General features: G+C 37.7%; 1 protein-coding gene across 2 annotated transcripts in view; it reads right to left on the minus strand.

The window, feature by feature from the left end:
• Nucleotides 1-20,876, minus strand: part of hpse.L (heparanase L homeolog) — a 27,188-nt gene extending 6,312 nt beyond the window's left edge. Inside the window, exons 1-13 of one of the 2 annotated variants that reach the window (XM_018268887.2) lie at nucleotides 20,718-20,821; nucleotides 18,519-18,678; nucleotides 15,972-16,102; nucleotides 15,435-15,566; nucleotides 14,197-14,370; nucleotides 12,758-12,929; nucleotides 11,915-11,962; nucleotides 10,621-10,714; nucleotides 9,372-9,478; nucleotides 6,578-6,692; nucleotides 5,683-5,807; nucleotides 5,266-5,412; nucleotides 1,412-2,253 (exon numbers count right to left, since the gene is read on the minus strand). In XM_018268887.2, coding sequence (XP_018124376.2) covers nucleotides 2,094-2,253; nucleotides 5,266-5,412; nucleotides 5,683-5,807; nucleotides 6,578-6,692; nucleotides 9,372-9,478; nucleotides 10,621-10,714; nucleotides 11,915-11,962; nucleotides 12,758-12,929; nucleotides 14,197-14,370; nucleotides 15,435-15,566; nucleotides 15,972-16,102; nucleotides 18,519-18,678; nucleotides 20,718-20,757 — 1,605 coding nt within the window. In that variant the 5' untranslated portion in view covers nucleotides 20,758-20,821 and the 3' untranslated portion in view covers nucleotides 1,412-2,093. Of the gene's footprint in view, nucleotides 1-1,411; nucleotides 2,254-5,265; nucleotides 5,413-5,682; nucleotides 5,808-6,577; nucleotides 6,693-9,371; nucleotides 9,479-10,620; nucleotides 10,715-11,914; nucleotides 11,963-12,757; nucleotides 12,930-14,196; nucleotides 14,371-15,434; nucleotides 15,567-15,971; nucleotides 16,103-18,518; nucleotides 18,679-20,717 lie in introns of those variants that run through there. The other variant, XM_041591177.1, reaches the window with a different exon arrangement.
• Between the last annotated feature and the right edge of the window lie 455 nt (nucleotides 20,877-21,331).

Below are 21,331 nucleotides of genomic sequence, written 5' to 3' on the forward strand. Positions count from 1 at the left end.
GTACATCCTGAATGATATGCTAGCTAGTAACTTTCCAAGGGAAGCCCAGGTGCCACCACCTTTGTATGCAGTACTGCTGCACCCATGCAATACTGCATACTGATTTGGGCATTTGCCACAAACAGAAGAATGAAAATACCTTTTGAATGGAGATCACATATATTTTTTACATGTAGCAATCTCCATTTTAAAGAGCACAAGGTATTTTTCAGGTGATTTGACGTGCATGGGAGAAGCAATCTCCCACAGGTGACAAAGTATCTCATCTGTCACTGTCCTAACTCTTTCTATTGGTATCCGTATAAACATCTAGAATACTTCTGAACTGAAAACTTAGCTTTCCACTGTCAGATGAGCTGGCAATGGATCTTGGAGTCAAAGTTACGCAACAATGTCAGACTGGGGTGTGTGTAGCCCACCAGGGATGCCACCTCAGGTCCCTTCCCTCCAGGCCCAGACTGGCCATCTGTGAGATCGGGCAAATACCCAGTGCTTTAAAAATGCAAATGAGGGCCGTCTTTAATATGTAAATGAGCCACTGGCTTTAGAAATGTTAATAAGTTGACGTAACAGATACCCACATCTAAGCCGATGCCTGCATTTGTTATTGCACATGAAGGTGCTATGGGGTGGGACCAGGAACTCTGCTATCTACCCAATCTCCACACAGAAGGGCTAATCCCACCCCTTGCCCATCTAAAATCCAACAAACTGTGCAACTTTGCCTGCCTCTTTGCCTAAGTACCCAATTGAAAAAGAGCAGATTGTAAGCATTATTTTTGGGGTCCATACTGTATGGGGTGAGTTCCTGCTAAGTGCCGGGATCAGACTGCAGTTGCATTTTGCTGATCTGGCTTCAAAATCACAGTTTATGGAACTGTGTGTCACCAACTGCTGACACACACACATTTATTACAGATGACTAATAAATTTACAAGATTCAATTGGTTTTACTTGTTCTTTAATTTTTTATGAAAACAAAAAGGGAATATGAATTGCAGTTGTACAGCTATTCCCCACTTACTCTTTTTGATCCTTATACTGTTTATCCTTCATACTGTTTATATTTTCTGAACCTTCATTATGTAGGTGCTTGCCTGTGTACATAGTTTTGAAAGTCTTTAGGGTTCTTACACCAGCTTTTTTGTGTGTACAAATGCATATATTGTGTTCATATGCATTTTTATAAATTCAACTAAATGCATTTGTGAGTTCAACAAGCATCTTTCTGTTTATTGTATTATAAATGTGTGTTGAATGCATAAAAATGCAGCATGTTGTATTTTAGAGACTGTAACTTTGCCAAAATGCAGGTCTGAATGCTGGTGCGTACACACAAGTAGAATAAAATGTGCTCACTTAGCTCATGCTTTTAGGTGTGTTTAGACTTAGGTCAAACACACAAAAAAAAAGCCTGTGCGTGTAAGACTTTAGGGACTACATACTACATACTGTTCTGGTACAAAATAACTGGAATTGCTATATCACAAAATGCCCCTCATTTATAAATAGGACAATTTGCTCAGAACTACCTATCTACCTTTTAAAAAACAAACTTCTCCCTTCTCTAAACAGCAGTCTATGTTAGATAGAACACGGTAGCATGCTCTCCCTTTAAACCATCGTCCCTTACAAAAATGTCCAATATGTCCTCATACTGTGTTGCAGTTAGGGTTGCCACCTGGCCTGGCCAGTAAAAATAAGGGTTGATCCCACTGTTATTAATAGGGAAAAAAGATAAATATATAGGAAGGCTGTTTTTTCCCCAAAATAGGTGGCAACCCTAGTTGTCATTTTTTTGACCTGTGATGCATGGTATGGCAAGTTATAAGAAATAGGGCTTAAACATGCTTATGATTTTTTTCTGTATGGCATTGTGTGTTATAAATAGCCATCCTGCTTATGATTTGCTTCCTATGGGACAGTTCTCACATGTAGCATCTGCTGGAACTGTAGCTGTGAGATCCTGTGACTGTTTAATGAATGTTGGTTTCCATACACAATATAGACTGAGTTAACCAAATTCCAATGCTAGTCCATAAAATAATCTGTAATGCAAAAATGTGCTAGTGAAATTTCTTTTTTTCCAGGTCCTAGAGGCAGGCACTTGCCATCGCATTCTTTACTACATAAAAGGCAAAACTGAGAGGGGGTAGGACAAGGGTAGAGCCAGGAACCAGAAGTCTTCCATTTAAAGTAGGCAATGTTTTATCATCAACCATTTTCAGAACCTCGCCATTCAGAAGCATAGTTCTGCAAAGAGAATCTAAGTTAGTACAGCTGGGAAAACACAATTAGAGCTAATTCCTTTTAGTCAGGTATCTAGGTAGACTGCTGAATGCAGATATTTAACTCAGCAATACTCAATAAAGCATGCAGAGTACCTCACTCAGACATTTATTAGTGCAAATTCACCACAGCAAATAATATCAAAATGTGAATATTAATATTAAGTCACATAACTCGGGGCAGCTGGGAAATTGACAATATGTCTAGCCCCATGTCAGATTTCAAAATTGAATATAAAAAAATCTGTTTGCTCTTTTGAGAAATGGATTTCAGCGCAGAATTCTGCTGGAGCAGCACTATTAACTGATTAATTTTGAAAAAAAAATTCTCATGGCAGTATCCCTTTAAGTGTTTTGGGAGTCTCTGAAACGGGTTGTTCACTTTTTTTCAGTTGAGTTGGTTTTCAGATTCCAGAGATAAAGACTTTTTTTCAGTTGCTTTCGTTCTTTTATTTTTTACCATTTTTCCAAAATGAAAGTTTAAAGGTTAATGTTCCTGTCTGGTGTTTCAGTTTGGCAGCTCAGTAAATTCAGGAGCAGAATCTGAACTGTTACTGTTTGATATGTTTAGTTGCTACATTAATTGCTACAATTCTCAGCAGTATCTTTGGAATATTAACAACTAGTGTATCAATTATAACTGCTGCCTTTAATGAAAAGGGATTCAGCTCAGCTGGGATACACATAAGAAATCCATCAACTAAATGTATCAATTTATAACAGTTACAGAGTTGGTGAACAAGTCTGGACTGGGAGTAAAAATAGGCGCAGACATTACAGTACAGAGAGGCCAAATCAGCTCCCCACCAGCCCACTAAATAGTGACTTTCTATGGCATCTTATGTCAGCCCCTCCAGTCCCACAAATAAAGTTGGCCATAGACGCAAAGATCCGATCGTACGAATTGAGGATTCGTACAATTTTCAGACCCTGTGTGGAGAGTCCCGACATTTTTCGTCCGGCAGAGATCGTTTGGTCGATCGGACAAGTTATAAAATTTATGTCGGCTGCCGATAATATCTCTGCATGTATTGCCGATCGTACGATCTTCAGTGGGAGACTGTCAGATTTTTGGACAAAAACTTTCCTACGATTGCTGTGGGGCAGAACATCGGCTGATCTGTACTTTACTGCTTTGTTTGATCTGAATGGTTAGTGGCAGGTCGGGAGATGAGGACGTATGAGGATGTACGATAATTTGTCCGATATTGCAGGGAAATCTTTGGCAAGTCCTGCTTGGAACCAATTTCTAAGACCCGAATTGGACTCAAACCCGCAGCCCGCGACCCGAACCGCAACCCGCATATTTACCCACTTTGATCCGCTACCTGACCCTGACCCACAACAGCCTTATCCGCAACCCGACCCGCCGACCACCATCAAACAGGAAGCGACAATGCTGCAAACCGGAAGTGACGTCATCAAAAGTGGGCGAGACAGAAACATGTTTTGTAAAACTTTAAAAGGAGTAAAATATAGACAATATCACATAAGATAAGAAATTTAGATGAGACCGGCAGCCCGACCCACAAGTGGGTGCCATACCAAGTAATATTGGTTTTGATGGCAATACTTCTTGGCCTAACCACACCCTAGTCACTCAGGATGTCACTAAGACATGTCTCTCTGTTTGCCTAATTGAATAGATAGCTTCCAACCAACACTAAGTACATTAAAGATGGTCATACAGGGCACTTAATTGCCAGTGTCCCCCTAGTCTTAAAGTGGGTATAACTGTACAGATGCTGATGTTTGGCATGGTTTACTTTAGGTACAGACACTTACTGTATGTTCAAAGAACAGTTGAAACAGAAATAATTTTGTCAATTGGCCAAGGACAAAATGTGAGTTGGATTAGCTCAAACAAATAGTAATCTTTTCATGTATAATCAACCTGAGAATAACAAATGAGCAACACTGACAAAGAATGATGTTTTCTGATGTCATTCTGTCGACCAATCTATGATATTTTTTCATATTTTTGTGGTTGCAGCCTTCGTATTTAAGATTGTTCTCTATACCAAATTATCCTTTTTCAATGGTTTCACAGAAATATTTGTGTATGTAAAGCTTTCTTAAGGCTCTGCTTTTCAAAAGATTGCCCCATCAGGCTAATGGTGACCATATACGGGCAGACCAATTCAACATCTTATCTGCCCATGTGGGGGGCCTTGCGAATGGTCTCCCCAATCGATAACTGATCGAGATATTGATCGGGCATGTTTAATTATTCTTTTCAATCGAGGACTGTATCAGCTAGTTGATGCGGTCCTCGTCCCTTCGGCGCCTTTTCTCATCATTGTAATCCAATTGTTTGGCTCTAGGGCCAAATGATCGTATTACCCATATCACCCTGCCTTTGGTGGGCATATCAGGTTAAAATCCACTCGTTTGGCGACCTCGCCAAATGAGCAGATCTTAGAGTGTATGGCCACCTTCAGGCCCTTTTTTATTGCTTTGTTGTGAACATAAAGAGAAACTATTTGCTAATGCATAACAAGCCTGGTGCTGTTTGACAAGATGTATGAAAACAGGCAAGAAATGCCTCCACATCATTTTAGATATTAAAGTAACAGTCAGAGATTTTTAAATAACTATAATATACATTACAGTTACATTTTTATTTTTATTTTTTAAATAGATTAGATAACTAGTGATGGGCGAATTTGTCCCGTTTCGCTTCGACAAAACTGCATACAATTCGCAAAATGAATTGAAGTCAAAATTAGTTTGATGCGCGTCCATTTTGACGCCCGCGGCAATTGTTATACGCATGCCTATTTCGGCCAAATACATTAAAATGAATGGGTGTCAGAGTGATTTTGATGTGCGACTGTTTATATGCCCGAAATTTTCCGAAGTGGTGGATTTTCTGCTGGCAAATTTTCGCTGCCTGCGGCAAATCACTATAGATAACTTGACATGGTTAATATCTTACATTTTAGGTGATCACCATTTAAAACTTATATATACTTACGCAGACTGTAGGCCTTCTTTCCCAGCAGGTAAAAGCAGATATTCATCAATAAATTTTCCAGATAGTGAACTTGGTAACTGTATGTTTTTTGTGGTGTCATGCAAGTTCAAAACAAAAAGGGTAACATCTCCCATTGCATATTTAGGGCTGTCAAGGAAGAAAATGTATATTAAAATAATTAATTATAATATAATTATTATAATTATAAAATAATTATCTGAGAAGCAAAATACAGTACTGTACTGCAAATTACATAACTCTGGCTGCAATCAAAACGACTGTTGTATTTATCTGGCAGTTATATTACTGCCATGATAATGTAAGCAAACTGGGCACTCCTACACAGCTCTGGGCCTGTTCTGTATCCAGCTGACAAATGGAGAAAGACCAAGTTAACAAGTGAAAATTCCTGCTTACTTATTCTTGTTTGTGCAATGGATATAAACACGCAGCTTCCTGTCATCTCTGCTTGTGCCTTTGAGACCAGCATTCAGTACAATGGATCCAACTAGCTTCTTAAATAACAAACACAGCCAGTAATCCTGAAATAAAATTGACATGTTTTAAACGCATCAATTTAAAGTGTCACATCTAATATTAGCAATGCAGGAACCTCTTATCCAGAATGCTCAGGACCTGTGGTATTCCGGATAACAGATCTTTCCGTAATTTGGATATTCGTTTTAAGTCTACTAGAAAATCATGTTAACATTAAATAAACCCAATAGGCTGGGTTTCCTTCCAATAAGGGTTAACTATATCTTAGTTTGGATCAAGTACAAGGGAATGTTTTATTATTACAGAGAAAAAGGAAATCATTTTTTAACAATCATATTGGATTATTTGGATAAAATGGAGTCTATGGTAGATTTTCCGTAATTAGGAGCTTTCTGTACCTACTGTGTATATACTGTATACAGACAGATCTAAACACATGTTAAAACACAATTATATAAATTTTTGGGGGCATTTTAAGCAGTAAGCACAATATTCAGAAGTAACAGCACCAATATTTAATTGTAGAGGGATCCTTTTATCCCAGAGTCTCTGTTCATTACACCCATCACATCAGCATCCTTATAGGAGTGGCAATTTTTAAACCAGCGTTACCTTTTTCTGTTCTGTTTTCCTTGCTTTTCTAAAATTGTAATAAAAAAATGTTTCAAACACCCCACAATTTAATATTTTTTATATATCATTTGAATTGTTGCTATTTAATACATTTCATGTCGGTAATTGGTTGCACTAGTCTTACTAACTTATAATTGCAATACATGACATTAATAAGTGGATTTGTAGCTTTTTTACTCACAGGTAATGGTTCAAAATCTGAATCCACCAAATTATAGGATCCTGCACCAAAGAGGGCTTGCCTCATTACTACATCAATTCCTGATTTAGCTGAGATTCCAAGTTTATCCAGCCACCTATGGAAAAACATTACAAGCAAACAAGGTTTTTAAAGGGGATGTTCACCTTTGAACTATGTTTTAGTCTGATGTATTTGTGTTTGTTTTAATTATTTCACTTGGGGCACATTTACTAAGGGTCGAAGTGAATTCAAAGTGAATATTCGAATTCAAAAACTTCTAATTTCGAAGTATTTTATGGGTACTTCGACCATCAAATAGGCCAAATTCGACTTCGACTTCAATTCGGAGTGAATTTGCTTCAACTATTCAACCATTCGATAATCAAAGTACTGTCTCTTTAAAAAACTTTGACTTCGACACTTTGCCCCCTTAAACCTGCCGATTTGCTATGTTAGCCTATGGGGACCTCCTAGAACCTATTGGCAACATTTGGCTAAGTTTTAAGAAGTCGAAGTAAAATCGTATGATCGTATGATTAAATTGTTCGAATCGTTCGATTCAAAGTACGTTTGTACGATCGTAGTACGATCATACGATCTTAAAAATCCTACGAATTCGACTTCGAATGTCGAATTAACCTATTCGATGGTTCAATTTCGACGTTTTTTGCAAATTCGACCCTTGATAAATCTGCCCCTTTGTGTTCAGCAACTTTCCAGTTTGGAATTTTAGCAGTTATCTAGTTGCTAGGGTTCAAATTACCTTGGCAACATTCAGTGGCTTGAATGAGAGACTGGAAGATAAATAAGAGAAAAATAAATAATAACACCAACAGTAACCTCACAGACCATAGTGTAATTACAAAGGTGTAATTGGCCTGGGCGTGCAGATTGCTATTTGCACCACTGCTCACTGAGCAATAGTTTTTTGGCTGCTGGGGTCAATGACCCCCATTAGAAAGCTGGAAAGAGCCAGAAGGCAGATAATTAAAAAAACTGTTTAAAAAAGTACCAATTGGAAAATTGCTTAGAATTGGCCAATGGCCATTCTATAACATACTAAAACTTAAAAGAGAACCACCATAAAACTTAGAGGCACATTTATCAAGGGTCGAATTTCTAATTCATGTGAGTTTTTATAAAACTCCCATAAATTGGAAATTCAACCAATCTAAATTTATTAATAAAATCAAATTTTTTCAACTCGGACAAATTCGGGAAGGCTGCAAACATCTCCAAAATGAATCCCTGGACCTCTCCCATTGACTTAAACAGCATTTTGGTAGGTTTTAGATGGCGAATAGTCAAATTCAAATTCTGAAAGAGAGTATGATAAATCACAAAAATTTAATTCAAAGTTTTTTAAAAAACGCTGATCAAATTTGGATAACTCCCGAGTCGAATTCGACATTTTCGACAATAAAAAAAATTAGAATTAGATTAGAATTTTCAATTCGACCCTTGATAAATTTGCCCCTTAATGTTGAACCACCATAAGAATGATATTTGTGATGTGGATTAACAGTTAGGTTAACAGAGAGATTATTATCCACTACTTGTACTTGTAATTGTCATAGTAGACGTGTCCCAACAGAAAAATATCAAACATATTTGTAGCCAGGTACAGGTAGTGGTTTTGTGCTTTCCTGGGTGTCAAAGGTAAGTGCTGCATTTCTTGTGACATATGTGGAAATTGAAATTCCACTACACAAATCAATCTGCTTCACAGTGGGTTCCAGGTCACATGATCAGGTGGTAATAATCAATGCGGGTTCATTAGGAGTACTTACCAATAATGCACATGGGAAACAAGCAAATCCACTGTAGGTGTATATTTTGCTTCTACTAATAGCAGTGACCAAAATGTTAAATGCTCAAAATACTTTTATAAATGGGCAAAATAAGTAGACTCTGAATTCGTGTATTAATTAAAAAAGAAATGTTTTGTTAAAGAGGTAGTTCACCTTCAAGTAAACTTCTACTATGTTATAGAATTCTTAGTAACTTTTCAAGTGGTCTTCATTTTTACCGTTTTTTTTTTAATTATTTGCCTCTTCCTTCTTCTGACTCTTTACAGCTTTCAAATGGAGGTCACCGACCCTGGCAGCACATAAACTCTGTGAGATTACAATTTCTTTGTAATTGTTTATTGCTTATCTTTCTTTTCAGGCTCCTATTCATCCAGTCTCATTAGAATCACTGCCTGGTTACTAGGGTAATTTAGATCCTAGTATCCAGATAACTACCCTTTTAGTACACATATATGAACACATTGTGGCGTCAGCCACTCAACCACAAATCTTCCAAAAATGACTCGCTATTAAGTAAAATTACAGTTACTGCATGTAAAACATATACTCAAGCGATCTGCCTTAATAACTGGAAATTGCCTCCCATTTTCCTGAGACCAGGCCATTAGCCTTATACCTCAAACCTCACCTTAAATGGGTACTTCACCTTTAAGTTAACTTTTAGTATGTTATAGAATAGCCAGCTGTAAGCAACTTTTCAATTAGTATTTATTATTTATTTTTATAGTTATTTAATTATTTGCATTTTTTTCTGAATCTCTCCAGCTTTCACTGACCCCATCTAAAAATCAAATTGCTACCACAAATTATAAAAAAAAAAAATGAAAATGGCAAATTATCTCTGAATAGCACTCGCTACACTATACTAAAAATTAGCACAATCGTGAACATCCCCTTTAACTGCTCTTAACACTGGGCTCCCAAAAGTTTTAAGGAGATCAAAAAACTTTTATACGTTTATAGAATGCCCTGTATATACTTACATGAAGCCATCGAGGTATGTATTAGATAATCCAGGAGCTCCCCCTCCATAGGCTGAACTTGTTTCTCCTAACCATATGCGCTTCCCTGGTACACTCTCATTTACTATCTGTTTAAAATATTATTTTAAGTCATTTTTAGTGATTTCGGAATACAACAATTGCAGTTTACAGAGGCGATTAAAAGAAACACTGAAATGTATTAATTTATATTAAAAATAGGTTTGTTTTTCTCTCTGCCAACAAAATCACCACGTTTTTAATATAGATCGATTTCTAATCATTGATAAACACAGGAATCTTTAAATCTGTAGTTTATATTTGGTATTACAAAGAGCAGGACTGGATTTCTTGCCAGGGCGCCCAGAGGCTGGCATCATCCACCAGTGTGGCTGACCAGCATGCTGCTCCTTAATTTGTGCAGGGTTGGACTGGGCCAGCAGGACACTGGGAAAAAACCTGGTGAAGAAAGGCCTCTCCAGCCCAGACCCACTCCCCACAGCTCCTGCACTCCTTCCAAGCTTCTCCCCACCTGATCCCATGAAGACTTACAAGAAGAAGGTATGTGCTGTTGAGGGGGGAAGGGTTAAGGGGGGGCCGTGGGGATTTGCAGATGGGGGCCCTGATGTGGCAGCCCCAGTGGGCCCAGACCCCCCTAGTCCGACACTGCCTAGGCCTAGGCCTTTGTGGCCTTGCCACAAATACATGCCTGACAAACAGCAATCAGTGCTAGCAAAATGTGTAAGAATTGGTTCACAATTCAGTATAGTTAATTTTAAGTCATACATATTACATTGACTGGAGTTGAATAAAGAGGACTTGATACAAATCTGAGCATTTTATGAATCACCATGGTTTAAATCAGTGCTTCATAGGGTATGTCTTAATATGACATATGAGTATTGGGTGATATCCCTGCAGTGAGCACCAACAATTTAGTTTTTCTTGTGTGCTACCACCATTAATGTGGGTATTGTCTTAATATTTCGTGTGATCACATGGGTGTGGTTTAACACTGGCTTCTATTATTGGCCCTCCACCATGTAGGCCAGAAAAATTCTGGCCCTTGTTACCACAGAACTTGGATAGCACTGATCTAAAGTGATCTCATCTTTAACAGAAAGTATGGAAAAATTGGGTTTTTAAAGTGATGCTAACTTTTTTTGTAAGGCTTAAAACATTTGTTTAGCATTAATGGTGTTGAAACATAACAAGTGTCTGACATTTTAGAAATGAAAGATACGAAGTATACCTGAAATACTGTCTGTATTTCTGAGACAAGTGAGTCCAGTATGTCAGGATTGATAAAATCCTCTTCAGAAGCAGTTGGACCACTGACATAATAGCTATCATAAGAAGAAGAAACAAAATCAAATACAGGCATACTGTAGCATTCAAAACTTCAGGCTTATTTTGTATACATTTTCTCTGCCACTAGAAAAATGTAGATGGAAAAAACACAAATATCACTCTGTTTACTAATGGATATAAATGGTATCTGCTTGTCGCTTTGCTCTTGAGGTACATTTTCTGGTGTGGATTTTCTTGCTGAATCTGCCCTTATTGTGCCTATTGCATTCATACCTATATCCTTACTGATGGCATTGGTATTTTATCTGCCTTTGGTGGAGAAAATGCATGTTTGTGACATTATTTAATTGAAACACCTGCAAGGACAAGGCTTTAACACTAAAGTGCAGATTTACCAATGATAAAAAAAATTCTAGAATAATAATGGTTGTAACTGCTGGAAAACATAAATCACTCCTGATTTGCAATATTTTCTGGATATATTTTTACAAATTTAAAGTTAAAGAAAATTAGCACAACTATTCCACAAATGTTTGCTTTACTGCTTCATGGATAGACATTTGAGCAGACATTTCTAATCCATAGGAAACATTGAAATACTGTAGTACCCCAGCTTAAAGCTGGTGAACTTTCTGATGAAAAAGATAGTGGAGAAAGCAGGAAATGTTTTGATAAATAAAAAGCCATTAATAATAAATAATACATTTGATAGAATTAAGACTACTTGGACAATAGCAGAAATTCAAATTAAACCTCTGATAAACTCCCTTAAATTACAAAAATATTGGATTAACATTTCATTTTGAAGCAGATCATGGATTCTCTCCATAACCAAGACTAATACTGCCATTACGTAGATGCAACAAAGCCTGTCTCCAGGCAGTACTCATGAACATCATTTTACAGGTTTTGGGTTGAATCCATCTGCACAATTGCGGAGTTTACCTTAATAGTTTGGTTGAGATAACCAGCATGGCTGTGCAGGTTTCTATGCCCTACCCTACCGGATCTCTGGACAGACTCCTTTCTCTAGTCAATGCCATTGGGAGTTATATGTAAACTAGAAAAATGTAATGTTTAGTACTCATTAATATTTAGTTGTGGGATCAACTTATTAAGAGTAGGACATTTTATGACATTTTTTATTATATAAATAAAAGTATTAAAATATTAAAATAAATAAATACATAAATAAGGTCTGCACCCGTAATTAACCCACAAATGCTTGTACTTACTGATGCCAAGTAATAGAATTAATGATTTCACCTCCAGTTTCCAAGAAGCTGTAAGTAAAAAAAAGAAAAGTTTAATATACTAAGCAATATAGGCAAATTATTTTGTCATAATAATTAATGCAATGACCCATTTTGATTTATATATTTGCCAAAGTGGCAACTTATTTACCATAGTCTCTGACGAGCAGAGCATCCTATTCCTTCATAAACAGATATGTTATTGTTTGTTTCCTCACATCCTCAGTACACTGCTATGCAGGCTGACAGAAATGCATGATATAAGGAAAGTAAAACTTTGGTGTTACTTAGCTTTCACTAATTTAGGTGCCCCTTTTACTTTATTACATGGGAATAACAATCTGTAATGGTTCTCAGTTCAACTTTTTATACTGTATAATCCAAATCTTTTACAGATGCTTATCAACAAGGTAATAATTTGTGTGCAGTTTTTCTACAATCAGAATGCAAATAAAGAAAGCTTTTTGAGCAAAATGGTCTTAATATAATCCATGTTATGGTACTGTGTCGTATTAGCTGTGCTATGTGAAGAGCAACGGCATAACATTGCATCCCTGATAGGTGCAAGGGAGTCCTAAACCTAACACCTGCCTTTAGTAAGCAGTAAGTAGTTACAGTATTTATAATAAATGAGCCAACTGAGAAAGTCTACTTTTTTAATTGTAAGTGATGTTTCTCCTAATGGACAGTATATTTAACTCTAGATGCTTATTTATTATTATTATTATTATAATTATTATTATTATTATTATTAGGCTTGTTTCAACAGCTCATGTGAACAGTGAAATTATTCATACACTATACATGTATTCTCTTGTAATGTACCTTTTGAGCATCTTCTGTGACTGTGTTTTTGGCTGGCCAATATCAGGTCCAAACAGCCCAGAGTTTTGATAACATGGGTACTTTCGGAGAAGCTTGTGTAAACTCACAAAATCCTTGCCAAGCTGGGAGCCGCTGATATAAATTCCAGACTTTTTCCTGAAGCTGTTGGGTTCTAAATGTAATGTAAACAAGTGTATAAAACAACAACAACATATTGTTTCATATGATGAAGGTATGTAGTAAATGGTGTTAGAGGGAAAAAAGTGAGCAATGCGAACAGTTTTTTTCTCTGTGTGAATATTTTTTCTACACAGTCGAGAAATGCCTTGCAAACACATTGCAACTCACATTGGGTCAAAGGAAACTAAATTGCATGGTTTGATAATGTATAGCAACACCCCGGGCGTTTTCTCTTTGGGTAAATCACTGTTTAACTGATTTATATAGGTTGCCACACTATGCACTATGTAGTTGAAAGTTATTTTGCAATAATCCAAACAAGGTTAATGTAGTAGGAAAGTGTTATATAGCATGTAATGGAGCAATGGAAAATACATTTTTTGTAATATATTTTAATTTCTTCTCTAGAGAATATGCTTTTAAATTGTTATTAAGGTACTTCTTGCACTTCCAGATGAAGGCTTAAGGGATGCATTAATATCCAACAGCAAGACAATAATGGGGGAATGTAATATAGGTCTCTAACGTAATATTTATTTGCATTTCAAAAATTTTGCATTTGCGTAAATGTAAAGAACATTTTGCAAACCCTTTGCTCCTCACACGACAGTAGGATAGCGATAGCAAATTTTATAATTTGCCACAGTGCTGAGTGTATGTAATAAAATATCTTACTGAAAAAGCTGTTGCATTTGCTCCAAGTTTACGCCACCTTCAAGCATGTCTTAAAAGTGTGCAATGCACAATTAAGATTCGCAAGGTAATAAAAGTTTAATAAAGAATATTACATTGCAACATGCTCATTTGTATTCTTATTTGTGCTTTCTTAAGAGTGGTGGCTCCTCCAAAAAATAAATTCAAAATTATCTGCCTTCTACACCAGGGATGCTAAACTACCAAATTCACTCAAGTATTCTGATAGCTTAGCTGAGAAGAATATTAAAAATGTATATGCAAATACTGTAGCATACATTCCATGTAAGGGCAGTGAGAAATTTGTATACCACAGGGGGACCATTTCTGTTACTTGAGGGATCTGTAAGGAAACAGGTTTGATGCAGACACAGATCATTGGGTCTTCCAGCAATGAAAATCCACACACCCACTACCCCAGCCTTTCCATCCCTGCTATCTTTCTACCCCATTAGTAACATTGCCATCAATTATCAGTTTTAGCAGCCAGGCTAGTGAAATATGGACTAGGCCGCAAACCCTAGCAACAACCATACAAGAAACAAGATCTAAGAATGCTTACTCACCATTGCCTAATTCCCACGATAAATTATATTTGTTCGAGGAACAGTAATCAATAAGCAGTTTGGCATTGGATGTGTTCCATTCATTGTTATCATTCCTCAGCAAAACATTTAATCCAAATATCAGGTGTAAATCTGAACAGTTTGCAAACCTGTACAGCATGTCCACAGTGCTCTCTACAAAAATAACACACAAAAATATTGCAAGTAACTGAAGCCAATTACAGTTCAGTTACATCAGTCAATAGAGCAAGTAGTTAATGAGAAATTCACAAACTCATTTTATGTCTGACACACAGTTGGTGCTTCACGTGGCAAGACTGTGTGAGGGTGACATAGTAAGCAATTTTGGCAGCTGAATCGCCAAAATGGATGACTCTTTGGCATTTTGGCCATCCACATGTGTTTTATGGTATATGTATATAGTTACATAGTCTTGGTATGTCCAGCTTAAATTGAATATTTGCACTAACTTGGGTCTGCAGCTGGATGGTTGCAGGAAATTGACCTTTACTACAGTAATTAAATTATATTGTAGGATATTATTAAAGAGGGGGTTCATCTTTAAAGGAGATTGAAAGCTCCAATCCAAGGGGGATGCCAAATGTTTGGGCACTTACCTGATACCCCTAGGCTGCTGCTCCTGTTTTGCAGAAATCTTGCAAACAAGCAATCCTCTTCCTTCCTTCTTTCTTTGCAAGGGCGTGCATGAGCATGAGTTAAATGCTGGACTTGCCTTTTCTCAGTAATGTGCAGACATTGGTCACTGCATTTTGAACAAAGAAGAAGGGAGGAAGATGATCTCTTCCCCCTTGGATTGGAGCTTTCCTTCTCCTTTAAGTTAACTTTTGTATGGTATAGATGTTGTATCTTGTATAGATGATTTATGTCAAATTTTAAACAACTTTTCAATTGGTCTCTATTATTTTGTTTTATAGTTTTTCTTTAGAATTATTTGCCTTCTACTACTGACTCTTTCTAACTTTCAAATGGGGGTCAAGAAAACAATGCTCTGTAGGGTTATACATTTATGGTTATTTCTATTTTTTTATTACTCACCTTTCTATATGGGCCTCTACTATTCATATTCTAGTCACTTATGCATATCATTGCATGGTTGCTAGGGTAATTTAGTCCCTCCACTGTTTATTTTCAATAGATACAAACAGTATCATTCTAGAATACTAATCAAACAGAATTTAACTTACCAATATGCTTCTTAAAAGTTTAAGTACCCTTACTTGTAATTGTGGCATTTGTATACTGATTCCTGAAATTCTCCTTGAGTATCTGCTGTTCCTGTGCAAACCATTGAGAATGTAACATCTTCTCTTCAGCAGATGTAAGAGTCCTTTGTTCACATATGTTGGCAGCTATAAAAATACAGATGCACAAAAGTCAGACTTTTATGACCAAGTAAAGAAAAAGTACCACCTGTGTATTGCTAATGTCACAAGGAGGTTTGCCTTTTATTTATTTTTTAAAAAGCTTGGATTTTTTGGGTTTTGTTCTGTTAGGCATCCAGTCACTCCAGCCTTTATAGTTTGCATTTTTGGCTAGCTAACTATATTAGAAATATTTTTATTTATCAATTTAAATTTTTACACTGAACCATTCCTTTAAAGTGACCTTTAGCCTGTGTCTTCCTTTTTGAAGGAGGTACTCAGCCCATTCATTAGCTTTGTACCTCATTGAGAATTAAATTATTATGCAAAAAAAATAAGTGGATGTTGTTCCCCTTTAATAGGAATAACTTACATTTAAAAAATGGCACTTACCTTGATTTGTTGGTCGATCTTCCTGGTATTCATTTTTTGAAGGGTCAAACAAAAGGAAATCTGACTTTGTTCCTCCAAACCTAAGATAAGCAGGTGACAAACCTTTGGCTAAGGCAATTAATTTCTGCGACCTACAAGCAAAGAATAAAATGGGGGTTTCATCAGTCCAGTAACATCACAAAAAGTCATACTTTTTCCATTTAGGGCAATGGGAGATGGGACATAAATGTTGAATAAAGCATTGTCATGCAAAATCAAAACAGTAATAATAAAGCAGACATCATTTTACATTGTCCCCGTTGGCCCCATTTTTTCCCATTGACAGAGGTATTAAAGGGGAAGTTCACCTAACTTTTAGTAGGTTATATTCTCAGTAAGTTTCAGTTGACCTTTGGCAGTGCCCAAAGCACCACCATTGTCTGCCATAGGCATACTGAGGAAGTGAGAAGTCTCTGGCAAGTGGTGTCTGGTGTTTACAGGAGGTTTGACCACTTCTCTTCAGAACAAGTGCACAGCACTGTGGTAGTGAGAAAAAAACAATGATCCATAACGGTTAATCTTGATAATATCTACTAGACATAGCACTTAGGTTCTTCTGCTAGTGGGCAAGTATAGCTCCCAGTATTTACTTACCTCTATGGCTAGCTGGCTAGCAAATCAAGAGTTGGTAAAGTAAAGCATGGGAACCATAGAATCAAAAACAGTTTCAGATAAATAGTTGTCCAAACTTCAGGAAATGTCAAAAGTCAAAGACAGTAATCTGAACATAAAAAGTGATATGGAATCTGAAATGTACTAAACAAGGAGATGCGAATACACTGCACGTAGTAGATCACACAATCTATATTAACAGTGTTTATATCACCAAGTGCCAGGGCTGTAGATTTTCTGTTTATTTAAAGCTGATGTGACTTGCAATTCTGCTTGTGGGATGCCAATCAGCACACAAAGGGTTAAAGAAAATAATGAGTAAAATTGGAATAAAAGTGATGACTGAAAAACGGATAATGGCAAGTTAATAGAATAAATGTAAATTATATCAGCATGCCCTTTTGATAATGCAAAATATATATCAAGAAAGGGAACTATTGATTGCCAGTATTGTAAAACTATATTGAAAGGTTATAGTACTATTGTGCCTGCAAAGAAAAAGGGAAGCACAACAGTGCCTGGATAATTGTGATTCATATTTTCTGCATTATAGTTGACTCTACATGTTTTACGTGACACAATTTCACACTAGAGACTAAGTAAAAGTCACTTAGGAGGGCTTGTAATAACACAACATCTTCTATTTTAATCAAATAATTCAAATTTAAGAAAAAACTTCCCTTTTCTCTGCAATAATAGAACAGCACTTTATCCCAACTAAGGTATAATTAATCCTTATTGGAGGCAAACCAATCCTATTGAGTTTGATTAATGTTTAAATCATTTTTAGTAGACTTAAAGGGGCGGTTCAGCTTTAAGGTACATTTTAGTATGTTATAATTATAAGCAACTTTTACATTGATTTTCATTATTTATTTTTTATTGCCTTTTTCTTCTGACTCTTTGCAGCTTTCAAATGGGCGTCGCTGACCCCCTTCTAAATAGCAAATGCTCTGTAAGGCTACAAATGTATTGTTATTGTTAGTTTTTATTACTCATATTCTATTCAGGCCCACTCCTATTCATATTCCATTCTCTTATTGATATCAATGCATGGTTGCTAAGGGAATTTAAGAAAATATAATTTGTAGGATGAATCCAAGCAGTCAAATATAGCTGCAAAAAATTCCTTTATTGAGGAAGTGTACCACACAACATGTTTCGGGCACAGCCCTTTATGAAGTTGATAAAGGGCTGTGCCCGAAACATGCCCGAAAATTGACTGCTTGGATTCATCCTACAAACTACATTTTCTTAGATTGATCATTTGGGTAACCCGTGGGATGAACAATATCCTCATTTAAAGGTGAGCTACAGTTGAACCTATTGAATTGAACTGCTAAGGGTATTTGTAAAACCAATTGCAAATTGTCTCAGAATATCACTCTCTACATCAGGGATCCCCAACCTTTTTCACCCGTGAGCCACATTCAAATGTAATAAGGGTTGGGAAGCAACATAAGAATGAAAATGGTTCCGGAGGATGCCAACGAAGGGCTGTGATTGGCTATTTGGTAGCCTCTATGTGGACTGGAAGCCTACAGAAAACTCTATTTGGTAGTACACATGGTTTTTATGCAATCAAACTTGCCTCCAAGCCAGGAATTCAAAAATAAGCCCCTGCTTTGAAGCCACTGGGAGCAACATCCAAGGGGTTGGGGAGCAACATGTTGCTCACGAGCTACTGGTTGGGGATCACTGCTCTACATCATACTAAAAGTTATCTCAAAGGTGAACAACCCCTTAAAGGCATCCTAATTATGGAAAGATCCCTTATCTGGAAATCCCCAGGTCTTAAGCATTCTGTACTATGGAATAATAGCAGAGAGAACATTCTGGTAAACAGATTTTGTATTAACCTACATGCAAATCATTAGCTATTAGCTATTGACTTACCTAAGGAATGCAATGTATTTAGGTTCCGAGGCAAGGCTGCCATCAACAGTTACAGAGAGGAATCGTGGGTTTAGGGAAGATTTAATCTTTGTCTTCAGCTCTAGTGTTAGCTCCACAGTGTTATTCCCAGAACTACTGCCAGCCCTCGCTAATGCAGCAGCTAGAAAAACCAAGCACATAGAGGCACACATTGCTCAATACATTACTACCACAGGCACAATGAATATGAGTCTAAGAAAGATAGCCTGCCACGGCAGGAATGTTTTAAAACAAACAAGCTGAAACCAGGAAGCAGGGTTTTTTTTCTTTCTGGAGCATTCTGAAAACAAAGGAAACAATTTAAACTGTGCCCTGCTCTGTGCTGCTTCACTTTTTGCATGAGTTGCACATAATTACATTCTGATGTCAAAATAAGCAAGTGATCAACCTCCGCTTCCTCTTTCACTTCTCAAGCAAGTATATAAGAAAACATTTTTCAACATCTGGGCATGCAAGGGTTAACACAAACATCACAGTCTTGGGGAAACAGCTGAACTGTTAAGTCACACCTTCCCCTGTATAATGCTTCCCAGCAGTCATGTGATTTAGTGTTGTGAGGCAGGTAAAGCGAAGAGACGTGGGCCCGGGTGGTTGTGATGAAGATTACTCATAAATATATATTTACAGTCTGCCAGGTTGTACTCATGTACATTCAGAACATTGTTTTATTGCAGTCACATTTCATTGCATTCTTTTAATTTAGCATAAAAACAGCCTGTATATAAAAACAATACTTTATCTATATAAACCACTGTCATTAAAAAATAACTTCTCCAGTAGGATGTAGTATGTAATTTGTACCATTGGATAATCCTAAATAGAAAGCTGATATTTAAGGATATATCTGTGCCCTCAGTTTGCTCATACAGAAATCAAGGGTACAGATACATGGTAGGTTGTATCAGCCAATTGGTGATGTGCGGGTCAGGGTTTTCCTGACCCGCACCCGACCCTAACCCGCCCTTGCTGCAACCCACGCACACCCGCCTTTCCGGGGTCCTTTTATTGACCCATGCTGACCTGCCCGATGGCATCGCAATGACATCACAAAAGGGCCGGGGCGAGCAGCCGTGAGACTATAAAACCGGAACCCAGATGCCGGCATTTGAAGGTGGCGAGCGGGGAGAGCAGGAGAAGAGCTCAACCCACACCCGCCTGCCACCCGCGAGGAGCAGTGCGAGGTCGACCTGAACCCGCCCGACCCGCGGGTCCCACGGGTATCAGGTCGGCCCGCAAATCACTACTGCCAATGCATGGACAGAGCCACACTACTTCCTGTGACAGTTAAAGTTGCATTATTTCCAGTCAAGTGGTCTCTGATGAAGCACACTAGTGATGTTCAGGTCCACCCTAACCTGGCAAGTGCTTGTATTAATACACTGTTTCTCTCTGATGTCATGAAAGGGGATGGGAGCACAGGCGCGGAAGTATAAAATGACTCCACAACTAGCGGCAGCAGGGTATAGTTAGATTGTGGGCAGGATGGCGCATGGGGAAGTTCAGCCTGAACACCCACAATGGTCAGTCCGAAACCTGCCCAACCCATGGGTCCCGCAGGCTTCGGGCCGGCCCGCACAACACTAGAGCACACAGACTCTCACAAAATGGTGGCTCAAGGTAAAGGGGCAATATTTACAGATATATGCCATGTATATGGCAATATGGTAAGATTCTTTAATAGGTCATTTATTATGACAAAACTCATCTGTTGGCTAAGTATTTAATCAATGTTATCCCTTAAAGAAACAGTATAGTGTCAAAATAAAAACTGGTTACATAGATAATACATAGGTAAATAAAAAATATTTCTAATATAATTAGCCAAAAATGTAATCTATAAAGGCTGGAGTAACTGGATGTCTAACAGAACAGAACAAAACACAACTTGTGTTGAGCTGAGTTAGTCAGTGACTTTAGAGGAATTCTGTCATGATTTTTATGGTGTTGTTTATATTCCTAAATTACACTGTTTACACTGCAAATAATTCACTTTACCATATAAAATGTCATTCCTAATCTAAGTGTAGTTTTTATAGTTATAATATTAGTGTGTAGGCATGTAAGGGGCCCTCTGGTCATTAAAGGGCACACTACACCAAACATATAAAAATTTGAAGAATTTTATTGAAGATCTTCTTTACTCCTGGAACATCAACTCACCAACACATGAACAGGATACTGCTTCACAGGTGTACAGCATATGTAAAAGTCCCCACAGACATCAGACTTGCGAACCCAGCCTTGGCCTTTCCTTGCACCACCTACCGGACAGGTAGTCCGCCGTACGACCTACAAGCCCTCCACCTCTGGCCCGGTAGGACTTTCCGATGTGCCACCTCCCTCCTTCGGCCAGCGAGCCACCGCAGCAGTGCCCCTGGCTTTTCCGGGTAGGAATTTTACACCACTGGCCTGGGTTGTCCACACTGTCCTGACTGTCTCTGTTTGTCCTGTCTGTGGCCGAGCCACGGCCACTAGGCCTCTATCTCCTTGGTGGGGTGTCAGCTACCCTTGCTAACTTGCCTTACTGACTAAGGCACCTAGTGCCCCATTTAACATGTACCTGACTATTTTTCCTGCTTCCAATCGATCAAACTCTGACTAAAACTATACTTTTTATACTCTTTTAGTCCTGATCATTACTGTAACATGCCCCTCTCATGTGCTACTCCACATCCTACACATATCCTATACATGTGTCTTACCCACTGCTATCCAGCATGGAACCTCCTGAACATAGCCTTAACACTACTGCCATTTAATGGACAACCCTTGTA

Source organism: Xenopus laevis, chromosome 1L, assembly GCF_017654675.1.
Source record: "Xenopus laevis strain J_2021 chromosome 1L, Xenopus_laevis_v10.1, whole genome shotgun sequence".
Lineage (NCBI taxonomy): Eukaryota > Metazoa > Chordata > Amphibia > Anura > Pipidae > Xenopus > Xenopus laevis.